The 15,351-nt window shown below is 42.8% G+C and overlaps 1 protein-coding gene across 3 annotated transcripts in view; it reads right to left on the bottom strand.

Annotated features, from left to right (window-relative positions):
- ANO1 (anoctamin 1) overlaps nt 1–15,351 on the bottom strand; it is a 71,879-nt gene that overhangs the window by 29,978 nt on the left and 26,550 nt on the right. For all 3 annotated transcript variants that reach the window (XM_050975052.1, XM_050975050.1, XM_050975051.1), the window contains exons 2-7: nt 11,474–11,652; nt 8,603–8,929; nt 6,164–6,262; nt 5,053–5,204; nt 3,735–3,789; nt 1,248–1,299 (exon numbers count right to left, since the gene is read on the bottom strand). In XM_050975052.1, the coding sequence (XP_050831009.1) occupies nt 1,248–1,299; nt 3,735–3,789; nt 5,053–5,204; nt 6,164–6,262; nt 8,603–8,929; nt 11,474–11,652 (864 nt within the window). The remainder of the gene's footprint in view (nt 1–1,247; nt 1,300–3,734; nt 3,790–5,052; nt 5,205–6,163; nt 6,263–8,602; nt 8,930–11,473; nt 11,653–15,351) is intronic.

Raw genomic sequence — 15,351 nt, 5'->3', positions numbered from 1 at the left:
GAGAAACCAACTCCAAGGCAAGAATTCAAACTGAGCTGTGTGACCTTCCCCTTTCAAGAGTCCAAAGATGTAATTTCCAGTGAAAATGATCCAGCACCAGACTCAAAAAGGGTCTCGAAAGTCACAGAATAATTTGAAATTCCCATGCTACAGAGGACAGCACTTCTGTTAATACTGGCTGGACACCAAATTTTAGTGTATATTAGGAGTCAACAATTGTGCACTGTATGTTGTTACTTCAACACAAAAGTCAAAGCATGGAAATAATTTGTGGCGTAATTGTTCTTCTATTATTTGATGTCTTTCTAAGCAGCTGATGGGTCAATATTGAACAGAACTACCTGTAATTCAAGTTCCTATTGTTGTATTTAACTTCTTGTAGGCAAATACATGCCATAATAGATTTCAACAGTTACCAAATATTTTCTTCCATGTTTACGCACTTTTCTCACTTTGTTTGGGAATTCACCCTTCCACCTTATTTGTTTGGATTTACCATTAACTATTTGTTAACTTGGGTCCCACAGTCAAGTGTGTATCTATGTATCATGTTTAAAATAAAGAATATAACAGCTGAGCAGGATCAGCTGCCAACAAATCTTTAAGGCGGCCTGATTTGCAATTCATCTTTATTATGAGTTTAATTCTTACAGCACAAACCCTGGGGCTGAAATCCCGAAACTCTTGGTGGTGGTAGTACAAACTTCACGTCCCCTGACTTGCAGCACTTGCTCTGAGGTGCCCAGTTCCAGCGCAAGCCTTGGCCCCTGGCTGCTCCAGGGGGCTCATCTCAGTTCCACTCTGGACAGTCACCAGTCAAGACCATTCCCCTCAAGTCACTAGAAAACCATCCCACTATAAAATGTGGGGCTCCTGCTTGAATGAAATGGGCCAAGCCACAGATTTTCACTGCAGGTATTGGATTTGACAGAAATACCCTCAATCCATTTAGGGTGTGTAGAACACAGAGCACATCTCATCAGCAGGTTTATGTCACCATCCATCCTAAGTCACATCTGCAGGGGCTACATGCTCACTTACCATTTAACTTAATCTATAAATTCACATCTGACAAAATGTCAAACAGCTGCATAAATTGAATCAGATTTCCAAATAAAACAATTACATCCACATACATTGAATTAGAGAGCGGGGGGAAAACCTAAACTCCACAGCCATTTACAACATACAATTATTTTCAATACCTGAAAAAGATATTGATCTTAAAGCTAAATAAAGTTCCTTACCCATGCTATATTTTGCTTTGGTACACGTCGTTCTTTTCAATATTTCATAAACCTACAGGAGCCAAAGAAAAGACAGGGTTACTTCAGACACCGCCAGTGAAAAGCACAATCTTTTTGTGTACAGCTCAAATATTGGCCAAACCAAGATGTGGATGAAGTCATCACTCTTTAATAAAAGTCATGGTGTTCAGGAGAGCGGGGCTCAGAGCTTTCTGTGCTGTGTTTTCTGTACAGGAGAGAAAAGCTTAGGTAAATAGTCAGCTACCAGGAGAACTGATGGGGGCAAATAGGGTTACATCTACCCTTGGCACAACAGAAATGCAATTTTTCCTCATGTTAGCCATCGATTAGAGCTCAGGGGTGCTCTTCCACCTGGAGCAGCTCTTCCCTGGCCTCCGAGGGCACAGGCTGGCTCCATCCCAAGGAGCTGCTCTGGGCTCACCGCGTGTACACAGCATGCAGCCGTTTATCAAACTGGACTAACACAGGCTGACCTTAACATCTCTGAGCCTGCCTGACCTCAGTGGCAAAACAGATGTATTTATTTTGGGATTTATTGCCCTTATTGTCGAGTAACCTTTGCACAGCTCAGCAGGCAGCCCACGAGGTTCAGCTTTTGGCCGTTCCTGTGCAGCAATGCTCTCTGGCAGGGTGAGCAGGCAGCACAGGGAAACCTGGAGCAAAGGCACCTCCTGCCCACTGCCTGGCCTGTCAGTGGAGCTGGAGACAGTTTCCCAGCTTCCTAATCTGTGTGCTAACTTGACTCTTGCCCAATTCACTGGAGGAAGCAAGTGAGGGCATCCGGGGCAAGTCCCACAGCTCATCCCAAGTCTACATACAAGTCTGTCGTCTTGTAACCCCAGTGAATTAAAGGGCTGTCACAGAGAGATTTCCAGTTATATAATACATTTATTTTATTTTCTTTTTTAATAACTAAAAGGTCTTTGGCTTAGTTTCTATTCATCAAAGACTCATGGGTAGTGACTAGATTCCTGTTCATTTCGCAGTAGGTGGAAGGGTCAATATTTGCACTGTGGTTCAAAAATACATTTGAGAAAGGCAGGGGAGAACTTTAAGAAAGAAGAATACAAACAGCAATGCACACAGAATAAAATGATGTTGGGAAACATTCAATATGTTCTTCATTACTGGGTGATTTGCAGGGATTTCTCACAAAGCAGCACAGCACCAGCATTATTCTTATACGCCCAGTGTTCCTCCAGTTGTTTAAAACACTCTTGTCCCTCCTTTTCCTCTCAGCCTCTGCTCTGAGCTCCAGCTTCAGTCCATTTTCCAGTAAGTCTTGCTCACTCTCTTGTTCCATGGAGCCATTTTGTCTTGCTGCATTGCTCAGCCTGCCATGAATTTGAACTCTTCATTTGTTGAGTTCTTTGCACTTATAAGATTTTTTCCCTATACATCTGGACATATAAAAGAAAGCCTACAAACAAAAGCCAGGCTTTCCCCCCCCCAATCTCAAGTTAAATGCTTTATTTGCAAATAAACTAAATCAATATTTGTCCTCTTCTTCCCCATTTCTGTGCTCCTGCATCTGCCTCCCCTTGTCCAGCTCACCTCACCCCATAACCAGTGCTCACATTAAACTCCTGCTCTTCAGGCTGGTGGGAAACTACACTGTGGAATAAGCTGGGATTTCAGAGCAGGAAAGGGAAGTTGGATATCTTACAACCCTTATCACCACAGCAATGAAAGGCAGCTATGACTGGGATATAAGCCCTTTTGGAAACCACTTGGCATCCCAACAGGCTGAAGTTAAATATAATATAAAAGCATGCTGGCAGTCACATTCCAAGGCACCAGTTAGGAACAGTGGAATGGGGCAAAGAGTCCCTATTATCCTCTGAAATGTGCTGCAGCCAGGGCTGCTTGGCATGGCCCCTTCCAGCTGCCCTGGATGTCACACGAGCTGGCCTTTCAATTCCTCCTTTGGTGGCTATAAATGAGGCTACGCCTTCTTCTCCAGCTCTACTTTGTGTTTTGTAAGTCAGATAAAAGCCACCAATCTCAACACTTTCAATACCACCATTACAGAGAATTTCCCCCAAAAAACTATAAATAATATTCCCTGTAAATACCTGGCTGTTTCATTGGAATTTGTCTCAGGATTTTTAGTGGCATTTTGCTAAAAGAACAATGTATAATTACAAAAAGTTAAACCCCTCGTGGGTGCAGGCAACTGGTGGGCAGAATGAGTGGTAAAATCTAAACATTCCCAGCTGGTGATATCTCTACTAAGAAAATTACCCATGAACTAGAAAGAAGATCCAAATTATTTTCCAAAAGGCAGCAACCCGTTGGCATCAAACACTACTCAGCACAAAATCTGGAATCATTTCAGCACCTGATGGCACAGGAGATCCTTGGCACTTGGTTAAGAAGGATAAACTTGAACAGGCATTGCACTAAAGCTGTTAACACCATGACTGAAGCAATATCCACCATAAATTATTTATAGGCAGTACTTACTATAGTGCTTCTGGTTTTACTGTCGAAGAAGGAATCTTTGTCCGACAAATCAAATCTGTTAAAAGATTAGAAGGAAGCCCATTAGGTCAAAAAAAAAAAAAAAGTCAGTAATTTCCTGTTCTTGTTGACCCCTTCAATATTTTCATTTCTCCTGGGGATCTTTCAGGGCTCAAACTAAAGAACAGCTTGTGGAAACCCTGTTAAAAAGCAAGTCCAACCCAACTCCCACAGTTCCACAATTTAAAGAGGCTGCTTATACATTTCACTGGTTTTATGTCTCTATAGGTTTTTCAGAACAAAAGAGAGTGTTGACGTTCATTTAAGTTGAATCCCTGACCACTGCTAGCCTTGAATTTCCCCTCTTAATCTTTAATTTTCCCTGTAAGGCCTCTGTTTCCTTCCTCATCCAGCAGAGACACAGGTGCTATTCCTGGAAAAGCCACCTGCGAACAGCGTGAGGTCCATCCATGTCTACCCTCAAGAGCATATTCTGGACCTTCCCTGAACCTCCAGGAATGCCCTACATGCAGCCAACACATAAAGACATTTCCTGCAAGCCCAAAGACAGGCCAAGATGTCACACACACTGCCTGGCCTGAGCCCATCAGTGCTCTGCATCTCTGGATGAAACACTCAAAGCCCTGGGGGTGCAAGGAAGAGATCTGCCCTAGGACTGCTGTTTGTTCCAGCTGGCACATCCATAAACACGGCCTTCAAAGTGACTCCTCTGGGATGCTGGCCAGGGAAGAGCAGCAGCAGAGCAATCCAGGGCAGGAGAAGCTTTGGCTAGGCTGTACCTCGTGATTTTTTTCCCTACACCCACATTTACAGCTGTTCTTGCTGATCTGGGATTGATGGCAAAGCCGTCTCTGACTCCACAGCACTTCAAAGGCAAGGCCTGGTTGGCACTACCTGTGTCAGCTGCCCACACCAGATATATGAAATTCTGAAATTTATCAGCCCACATCTCTGGCTACAAGTTTTACTGAGCATTTTATTTAATGTAGAGAAGAGACTGTTATAAATCACATTATAAATCCCCTTTTGACAGCCTAACAGGTGAAGTGTACAGTTATACAGATGCACATTATGTGCCACAGCAGCAGCTAAAACCCACAGAGATTTCTCTGCAGAGACTCATTCCTCAACAGCGAGCCAAAAAAATCCCCCCAAAAGTAAATTTACTGCAAAATATAAATATTCTTTACTGCAATGCCCTCCAAAGTGCTGGTGCTCACGTTCCCATTCACTCTCTGGTGCCTGAGCTGCTGTCAGAGAGGCTGGAACCTGTGGATATTCAGGGAAGGCTTTCACTCACAAGTGCTGCTTCTCTCTGGAGAAGGGGTAGGACAGGCGCTTCACCGTCTGAGGTTTGTGCTCTGCTACTTTGGGCTGGATGGGTTCTGTTATTTTTTGAATCACTGAATTAATCTTTTTCAGGAGGCCGTGGGTCTGGTTGATCTGATACATCTGAGGGGGCAAAGACAAAAAAAAAACCAAACAGTGAAACTTCACTGTTTTTTGTTTATCCATAGGTCATAGTGAACTGCGAGGAATCAAACAGCAATTAGATAAATATATCACAATAAACTATCAAGGAGTGAAGTTTACATTCTTGAAATCATCCAGAAAGAAAGGGATGGGAAAGTCAAACCAAGGGTTAGGGAATCACAGGATCACAAAAGATTTTTTAATATAATTGTGCTTCTGATTAAAATCCCTGGTAAGTGAGGCAATAATGGGGATTAATATGAAATCCAAACCAAAAGTGTGGTTTTAGTGTTGTAATAAATGATGCTGGGCTTGGAGACTGTCTCTGGCTCCATTATGGACTTCTTTGTGCAGTCTGGGACCTGCACTTAGGCTGTGTTTAAATATTAATCCATCTCTGAGCTGTGCTCATTGAGCAGGTAGCTATCTATCTATCCCAGGTGATTTAGAATTGATGAAAATACACTGTCATTCCTTTAATGATATTTCAAATATTCTGAAAGGTAATTTATTTTGTGGTTGAGTGGCCCCAGCTCCTGCAAACATGACTGACTGTGTATATGAATAGTCACTAAACCCAGCAAGACAAATTCCTAGCCTTGTGTTCAGTTTTAGCAGTCTTCAAGTGAGAAAAAAATGTCCAAAAGGCACACAGAAATTTCACCATCAATTGAAACCTCTTATTTTAAAACACACGGAGGATGAAATCACTCTCATCATGTACAGACAGTGGTAGCAGCCAGAAAGTCTTAATTTCCATTCTTCCCTCCACTTTTTCCCTCTGCTGCCCCAAGCAAGTACATTTGTGACTTTCCTTTCTGGTGCACTTCAGTTAATTGTTTTGAAAATGCTCGTGGAAAGAGAAGTCTAAGATGCTCTGAGAGGATCATATGTTTAAACTATGCCTTCATGAGGAAAACAAGAAAATCAAGACTCACCTTTTTTGTGGGCATCTTGAGCTTAAGGAATTCTGCCTCTCGACACAATACGTTCCATGGTGCATGTATTTTTACAAATCCAATCCCATGGATTTTGGTCTTAAAAAAAAAAAAAGAAAAAAAAAGGCAGGGGAAAATGTTACTGATGAGAGGAAATTAAATACATTACCCCTTGTGATTCATACATATTTAAGGAACAAACAGTTCATTAGGGCCAACATGATAAATCTTATTTGTTTGAGAGAGTTGGTTTCTAACAACAGGACAAACACTGAACACCTCACTGTGCTGAGCTGCTATAGAACGTGACTCAAAAAATGCTATTGTCTCCCAGAGCAATTACCACAAGGTTAAACAGATAAAAACTGTTTGGGAAATAAAAGCTAATGACTGTGGACACACATACAGGCTGAGCCAGTTAAATTTGAAGCAGAGGCATCCAGCCAAAATGGTGTGATTTGGTGAGTGTGTTGTAATTACTGGGACTGAGAGAGTCCCTGCTGCTCACACCTCAGAGGAGCAGCCTCAGAATCAAATGTGAATATCTCCATTAAAGCATCATAGTTAGGAAAACCAGTAGGAAGAACTCCACCAGACAAAGCAAAAGGAGGACAGAAGTTAATGGCAATATTAGTGGTTTGCCTGCAGCCCAGTAATTCTCTGAGCTGTGTTCTAGAGGGCTTGACATGGATGTTTGCCCCTGGCACTCCCACATACACCCATGTTTGCTCCCCCTGGAGCAGCCATTCCAAAGGCACTGGACAAATGATACCCAACTAGGAGGCATTCAGCAAACAGAAGAGAAACTAACTTCAATTAATCTTTCTAACCCTGCTGCTGCACCAACTCAGTTATTACAATAACTAGCTTTCACACAGCTGTGTTCTCACTGGCTTTCTAGAAACTCAGAGGACCATGGACTGGTTTGGGTTGGAAGGGAGCTCAGGGGTCATTTAGTTCCATCACTCCTGCCATGGACAGGCCAGGCTGCCCCAAGCCCTGTCCAACCTGGCCTTGTTTTAATCAATTATTTGCGGCCATCGAGCCACTGACCACAGCTCTTTGTGTGTGACCATCCAGCCATTTCATTGAAGAGAGCTTAAGAGGTTTATTGAAACACCATCTGCTTAAGAAGCCTTTGCTCTTTTGGAATCAGTGAGGTCTCCAATGCAGCTTTGTGGCTTGTCAGGCCCAAGTGATTGCAGATCTTTCCCCCTACATGGATGTGCTGGCTGTGGAAGCTGATGTAAATCCCGACATCTTGCTTTCATCTCTACACTTTCATCTCATGTAGTTTGGTGTTTTGCACTGAAAGGACAGGGTTCTCTCTCTTTTACTGTGTCCTGAGCCCTTCTGCATCATTTGAAATCATATTACATGTCATAGGTGGCACCTCCCATCTGGCAAAGGATTTCAATATCCATGACTTGGCACAGGCAAGCTCCCTCTGTGCTACAGGAACCTGCAAGCTGGACAGACAGCAAGTCTGACTTTCACTGTTAGACAGAGAGGGGAAAGGTTCTGGGCTTTTCTTGCATTGTACCATGTTAAGTATATATTTTACATATGCATAATATCTAAAAGATATAATTGTCTGTAATTTGTGAGTAATAGGTGACAGATTTATTTTTTTGCAGTTTCTTCCCAGGTTGAAATGTTGATCTCAACTTTTAGATCCTGTAAATAAAACCAGCATAAGTGTTTACCCTCTCTCAGGAGTCTGGGGCACATTGGTTGGGTCAGATAATTGTAGCAGCTTTCTTTGAAATTAATACTGCTGTATCTATTTCTACTAATCACACACTGGCAGCACTTCACATACATCATTTTTTTACACACTCTAATGGGCTTTTAATAGAATATCCTGTTTTCAGGGTGCAGGTGGAAGATGTTACAAGCTGTACTGTTCATGTCTAAGAATGGAAAGAGCAAACTGTAACACAGACCCATGTGCTCCAGCAGGAGGGTGGACCAGAGCCTCCTGAACTAATTTAATTTTCCTCCAGCCTATATTGAGGAATAAAGATGACACTGCCTGTATCTGATTTTTTTTCTCCCCTCATAGCTGGAATTACCAGAGGAACCAAACCACTGCATACTATAAGCCCACCAAACCTGGGTTAGTGTTCAGAGCAGTTTAAGCCTCACTTCCAGACAGCACAGCACAGCCGTGTTGCAATGGTGCATGTGCCACAAATCCTGGCCAAGAAAAGTCAGGAAGCTTCACCTCATCAGGGCATTTACAACACCACGGCACACTCCCGTACAGCCAGCTAAATCAGTGGGTCAGGATGGCACTGACTGCCAGAACTGCAATCAAATCCTGCAAGAGCTGAGCTTGTGCAATCTTGATCAGAGCCAGGCTCACAGGGACAGCTCAGCATCCCCCAGGACCTGGCCACCAGTCACCCTCTGCAACCCTTCTAAGCGGATCCTTACATCTTCATCGCGTTCCAGCTCCAGCCCGGCCTCCACGAGGTTCCCCTCGTACTCCTCCCTGCGGAACCTCTTGTCGTCCTCGTGGTAATCCATGTGAGGCTCACTGTCCCCCATCTCCAGCTGCACCCCCTTCCCAGGGAGTGGCTGGTCCTGCCTGCTGCTTCGGACACTGGCATCGTTCTGCTGAGGTCTCCTGGCCAGAGTCCTCCCGGCCGAGGACTTCTTGTAGTGGTAAACCAGGATGTAGTCCACCTTCCTCTTGCCATCTCTGAAGTACAGCCCGTATTTGCAGTCAGCATCTGGGTTTTTGGATAGGGAATTTAATAACTGCGTGTGGAGAGAAGGAGAGAGAAGAATAATGAATGCACAGACCAACAAAGCACCAGACAGACCATCCTCTCCTCTCAAGGCTCTTTTTGCCTGGAGCACACGATGCCCTCTCTCCAGGCAGCCAGCAGATGGGAGGAGTCTCCCCATGCTACTTACTCCAAAAATTTTTTCAAGTTAACACCTTTAATTTTACTGATAGCCAGCTGGGATTTTATTGGCCAGAAATAAATAGATTGCATGACTGGGATTTAATCTAATCACCAGCACACTGGTTCATAAGTCGGCTACTAGCTGGGTTTGGTCTTCTCCTTTGGGGGTTAATCGCCGCTAAGATCATCTGTCCTTTTCCACCCATGACATCTGCAATGCTGCAATTCTGACAAATAGATTAATATCATGTGGAAACATTTCTCACTTCTCTTATCTATCATTGCAAGTCCATATCATCTGAGAAAGAGATCATCTTAGATACAGACTGAAGGGAGCCAGCTGCTCCTGAGGCACGGCCAAAAACTCCATGGAAAGTGGCCAGGGAAGTGGGGTCACTGCTTATTGAGTTCACCACTTCTCTTTCCCACTTATAAAACCTATGTCACTATGCAATCTGATGGTGGCAATGGCTTTATTCCCAGCCGGGTTAATGCTGGGTAAGTCTTGCAAGATACATGAAATGTACAACTCAAAAGACAATTTCATTTCCAAGCCTTTATCTGAAAACTGCACAGGGCAACTGTAGAAACAAACAAATAAATAAACAAAAGGTACTAACAACTAATTTGTTTCTACTTTTATAACAGTTCTCATGCATAACTCACAATTCTACCCTTGGAGAGTCACATAATATTACAAAAAAAAAAAAAAAAAAAAAAAGGAAGAAAATTCACTGGTAACTGGCATTTGTTTTCACAAAAAATACGCAACACAGGAGTGGCTTTTCAGTGACCAGGGAAATTTTCTGGCTTCTAAGTTTATAGAAGAATGTCCATCCTCCATGGAGGGAAAAGGAACTGTGCTCCAAAAGAGAGCAATTGGTCATCAGTTGCAAAATGCTAAAATCTATTTGGGATGTACACACCTTCTTATTTCATACATAAAACACTAAATATAAATTATTTTAGATAGCCTTTGCTATTTGCTTCTCTGTCCTTTAGGATCTCATCTCTCTTTCCCATTTAACCTAAAAACTTTGCACCAAGTTAATAAATATATAATAAAATAATAGAGCATTTGGAGCCACCACAGAGTTCACTCATTGTCCTCTTGCCTCTATTCCCCATTCCATGAAAACAGGGAAGGTTATTTAGCCATGTCAAACTCTTCAGGGCAGTCTGTTAATGTTAATGTTTATGCCCTAGCTAGATATTCTCATTTAGTTCATAAGCACAATTTTGATATAAAAGACCATTAATACCTATTACTTTTCAATTGCTTTATGACTAATGGCACGCACCTGTGAATTCAGAACTTTTTTTTTTTAAAAGCAAGCTGACAGTCTGCTTGTGGCAGGCAACTCACTTATGCAAATTTCTACAGAAACAAAATAATAACAAATGGCAACTAACTGGATTGTGTTTAATTTTTTTTAAAAAAGTGTTGATCTTACTAATTAATTAAACAGCAGTTTCTGAAAAACTGGGCTGAGCACCACTATGGCTGCTAAAGCCTCAACAAATTCAATTATATGTGGGAACAGCTATATCCCACAGCAAACAAGAAGCAGCTAAAAAACTTGGTTCTGTTTTAAAGAAATTCATGGTCAGACTATTTTAAGGATGGGGTATAAATGCTGAAAGATACTCATGGGCCAGATATTCTCTTGCAGTGCTGCTGTGCTTAAATTGAGTTGCATTGACTTAGACCATGTAAAGCTCATGTCTCTTCAGCTGTGAATGAGACAGAGAAAAGACATTTCAGTTTCAGAACCATTCCTCCATGCTCCATCCTAATTTTAAGCACAAGCACAATAAATCCCATGTTGCTTTTTCTGGTACCTCTTTCCCCAGTGAATCTGTTGTATAGCCCACTCCACCTTAATAAACTTCTTTTTATGTTCAAATTACATAACCAAGTCATAATCATGCCGGGTATTCATATTCCTAACTTCCTTTAAAATCTGTGTTAAAGAATTTAACTGAGGAGCAATTAATGACTCTGGAAATCTAATTCCCGTTGTGTGCTGGAGAAGATCAGTTTAATGTTTTCTATGTTAACAATGCCTTTTGCATGAAATTTTAGACATTCTCTTCTGTTCTTCTCTGCACTGGCAAGAAGATGTAAAGGTTGGCACAGCCTTATTGCCAGATTTGTTACCCTGAGAAGAGTCAGCCCCTTTTTATGCTACAGGTTAAACCAGCTTCCCTCTCTCACACCCCCAAGAACACCCCCCACCACATCAGCATGGGCTGTGCCTGGTGGCAATCCTTCCCAACACCTTGGGAAAACGGAGGGAGGGGATTTCAGAGCATCCTGGCAGTGGAAAGGATGAGCAACAAGCTGAGGGGCAGCAAGCCTGTGGTGACCCAGCAGGCCGTGGCTACTCACCGTGCTCTCGTGCTGGTCGTAGCCGATGTCCTCGATGGCTCGGATGTTGATGATGTGGATGCCCTTCTCCTCAGCAGGCAGACAGGAGTACTTCTTGTTCATCCTCATTCCTGTCTCCTCTGGAGCTTCACTGAGATCTTCTGGCAGAAAATCCACCCCATGAAACTCACTGTCTGCGTCTGAGAAGGAAGGGAACAATTTTATCAAGACACTTTAATCTCCACTTGCTCCTCCCAGAGCCACCCAAAAGCTGAAACGTATCCTGTTCCTGCCCTCTCCTGCCAATGAGCCCTTGGACAGGGCTCCCACCCCTTCTCCCTTCCTCCCTTCTCAGCTTTCCTCAGCCCTCTTCAGCCCTACCTGGGTCTCCTCCTCCTCCAGAGGAAGAGAGCTCAGTTAACTTTTATCCTGCATGGGTGTCTCAGGAGGTTTTTACTCTGTGGGCTCATGGAATGATTGTATTTCTTGGCAAGAGAAGGAAAAAGGGGGTGGGGGGGAAGGGAAAAACTGCTGGTGAGGATAGGTGCCATGGTGCCTTTCCCTTTTCAGGAGGCGTTTCCTCCTTTAACTTGTTCATGATAAAAAACTAAGTCAAGGGTTTTCCCTCAAGTACCTACATCCTGCATCTGATTTACTGAACCACTCTTACTTAAATAGTCTTGAAAATCTGGGGGTTTCTCAGTCTCAACCTGCTTCTGATGAAGTCATCAGAACTGTTTCCATTTCCTGTTTAAGTATATAGAAAGGCTAAAGGATTTTAAATAAACATTTCACTACAAACTGAACAACCAGATAGTTACAGAGTGCAAACTGGTGTTTGCATATGGGCACTTATGCAAGTAACAGAAGGCAGTGTTCCAAGATTTTATTAATTTTGACAGTGAAATAAAATACTACAGCATTGTACCTTTTTTTTTATTTTTGAAACCACATAGCAGGAGGGCTTGCTTGTCTAAAGAGTTAAGATAAAGCAAGAATTGTAGAATTTATGGATACTAAATTAGCTTTCCCAAACAACAAAAAACATGGAACTGAATAACCCTGTCTGGGTCTTGTTGAACTTCAGGGATAATGTTGAGGGAAGAGACAAAGAAAATCCCCACCCCCAGCAAATTTGCAGATGATGTGAAACTGAGGAGCAGGACTGATTAGCTGGAGGGTCAGGTTGCCCCTTCAAGGGGTCTTAACAGGCTGGAAAAATGGAAACCCAAAAAAAGTTCCCCACTTATGCAGCCCAAAGGAGAGAAGTCAAATGATGGGAGTCCCATTCCTGCCTTCAGCTACCAACTGAGCAGGTACAGACACAGCAGGGCCAGATTCTTCTCACAGGTGAAGAATGAGAAAAGGGTGAGAGGTTACAGACACAAGTTGCAACAAGGGAAATTATAACCAAACATTAAAAAAAAAATCTCAATTCTCTAACAAGAGTGATCACACAGTGAGGAAGGAACCAATGAAGCTATAAATCTCCATCCATCCCTGGAGAAGGTCAGAGCTTGACCACACCTGGCCCAGTCTGAATGTTGGGAAGGCACTGCAATAATCACTACACTTCTGATCAGGCTCTTCCTGGGAACAAGGCAGGAGCCAGCAAGGACAACAGCCTGCAACAGGCAGAGGAGGAGGACACAAAGCCTTGGCACCTGTCCTGAGCTGATCAGAGCAAGGTAAACATTACTGTTATGAAAGCCATGCTTCTGTGGAATTCGCAGTTGTGCTCCTCTGGAGCTTGCCAACACCACAATGTTCATTTCAGTTCTGGGCAATCTGCTCCCCAAGCTGCTTTCCCAGGAATACCAGTGCTCATTAACGTCATCACAACACATGGGCAGCAATCACCCTCTGCATATTCATGTGCACAGCCTGTAACACCCACACCTCTGCAGACCTGGCTCTTCTCTAACACTCCCCAACAGTTGTCCCAGAGCAGACACCACTCGTGACATCTCAGGGCAGCATCACCAAACCCAGAGAGCCACTTGAACAGCAAATTGTAACATCTCAAGGAGCTTTTTTGGGGGGGTAATCTAGAGATCCAGAAGTCTGCTGGCTCATGGGAGCAGCTGGAATGTTTGTATCCATTCCCTACATGTGCATGGTCTCTCTTTCCCAACACTCAGAGGGACATATGGGCAGGCTCCCTGAACAATGGGAATTGAAACAAGTGTGGGCAGCTGCAGAATCCTGTCTACGCAAGCCTTTATTCTGTGGCTGCAAAATACTCATAAAACAATACAACTTTTGGAACTTCATAACTGCAAAAACCTGCGTTTTTATCTGGAAGGATGCTGGAAACAACTTTGTTAAAACAGTGGATTAAGTGCAGTAAAAGTCCTCTCTTCCCTCCTTTTCCCACCTGTACTAAGTAGAACCCAGTTATTTCAGAATTTTGCAGAAGGTATTAGAAGAGAAGCACCTTTTACTGACTGTCAATCTGAATCATGGAGCTGCGAACTGAAAAGTGCCAGTTTAGGAATCACCACCGGGACAGAATAGGCTCAGAGCAGAAAATCACAAGCTTCATTGAGCCCAAATGACCTCCCTGAGCTCTGAAGCTGCACTTCCAAGCAGAGTTTGTTAAGCCCCAGCCCAGCACGGAGCAAGGAGACCTGCTCAGATGATTCAGCACCATTGTGCAAGCCCAAACAATCCCCCCCCCCCCCCCCGACACAAGGAGATATTTACATTCCTGTTTACACATCAGTATCCTGGCAATATTGGAAAGAACAAGTGCTTGAGGTAGGCAATGAATCATAGAATTTTGGTTTATTATGACTACTGGAAAATATGCGAACTGTGAGAGCTTTCTTGATGTAATTTTAATTACAACAAGTTTGATTTCTGCACTTAAGGATGATGTCAGGATTTAATCCGAAGTAAAGCCATCCAAACCACTTTGGTAATTACAAACACCCAGGGATTACAAGCAGTTCACTTGTGCTAATCTGGCAGAGGTCAAAGCCTTCTGTTGCAGAACACAAAACCTCTTCTGTTTTTTTACATGGAGTAGAGCACTTCAAAGACTTAAAACCATGAATATTTTATGTTAATCACATTAAACAAGGACAATAATTTTATGTCAAAATAAATTCATGTTCAGAATTATTTAGGGCAAGATAGAAGAGGAAAGGTGAGAAGCAAAAAGAACAATAATGTCCTAATTCAGCTAGCCTGGCATTGTAATCTCTTTATTGGGAGCTGAAAGAGGTGAGCATTATGAAAACTGCTGGCTTTGCTGCCTTCTAATGCTGACTAACCCACTCCTTTCTATTTATTAAGCAGAAAACACTACAACAAAGACTTGAAGAAACACTCAAAGTATTTCAACACAGCCATAAAACCAATCCCAAAACCCCATGGATTCTGAGTCAGCAGAAGTCCCCTAATATTCTGGGGCACGGAGTCAAACCCATGCTTGAGTTTCTCACTCTGAACCATATGGGAAACAAGACTGAACTAATAAAAAAACCCTCAAACTCGAAACCACTTCCTCCTCTGTTCAAATTTCAGTCACAGCTGTTAAAATTCCCAAACTCATCTTGCAAAAATTAACACTAATTAATTAATCATCACTTTGCCACCACTGGAATTTGGCACACTGTGCTGTAACATCTCCTCATTCAGAAAATGCTTCTTCACTGAATGTTGATGACCAGGTGAACCAGGACCAAAAACCTGTTGTAGAAACCAATGTATTTCCTCCATTATTCAATCAACCATTACCATTATAGTCATAACCATGGACAGCCACTGAATATTCCCTGTCAAAAAGTATTTTTGTCATTAAAATGAATTTAAAGGATGCATTCACACAATGCAGCTCTTAAAGAAATACCCTGCACTAGTTCTAAAATAAGCATCATCAAGTCAGCATGAGT

Source organism: Serinus canaria, chromosome 5, assembly GCF_022539315.1.
Source record: "Serinus canaria isolate serCan28SL12 chromosome 5, serCan2020, whole genome shotgun sequence".
Lineage (NCBI taxonomy): Eukaryota > Metazoa > Chordata > Aves > Passeriformes > Fringillidae > Serinus > Serinus canaria.
The sequence above is the reverse complement of the archived record's forward strand: the minus strand, read 5'-3'. Positions and strand labels throughout refer to the sequence as shown.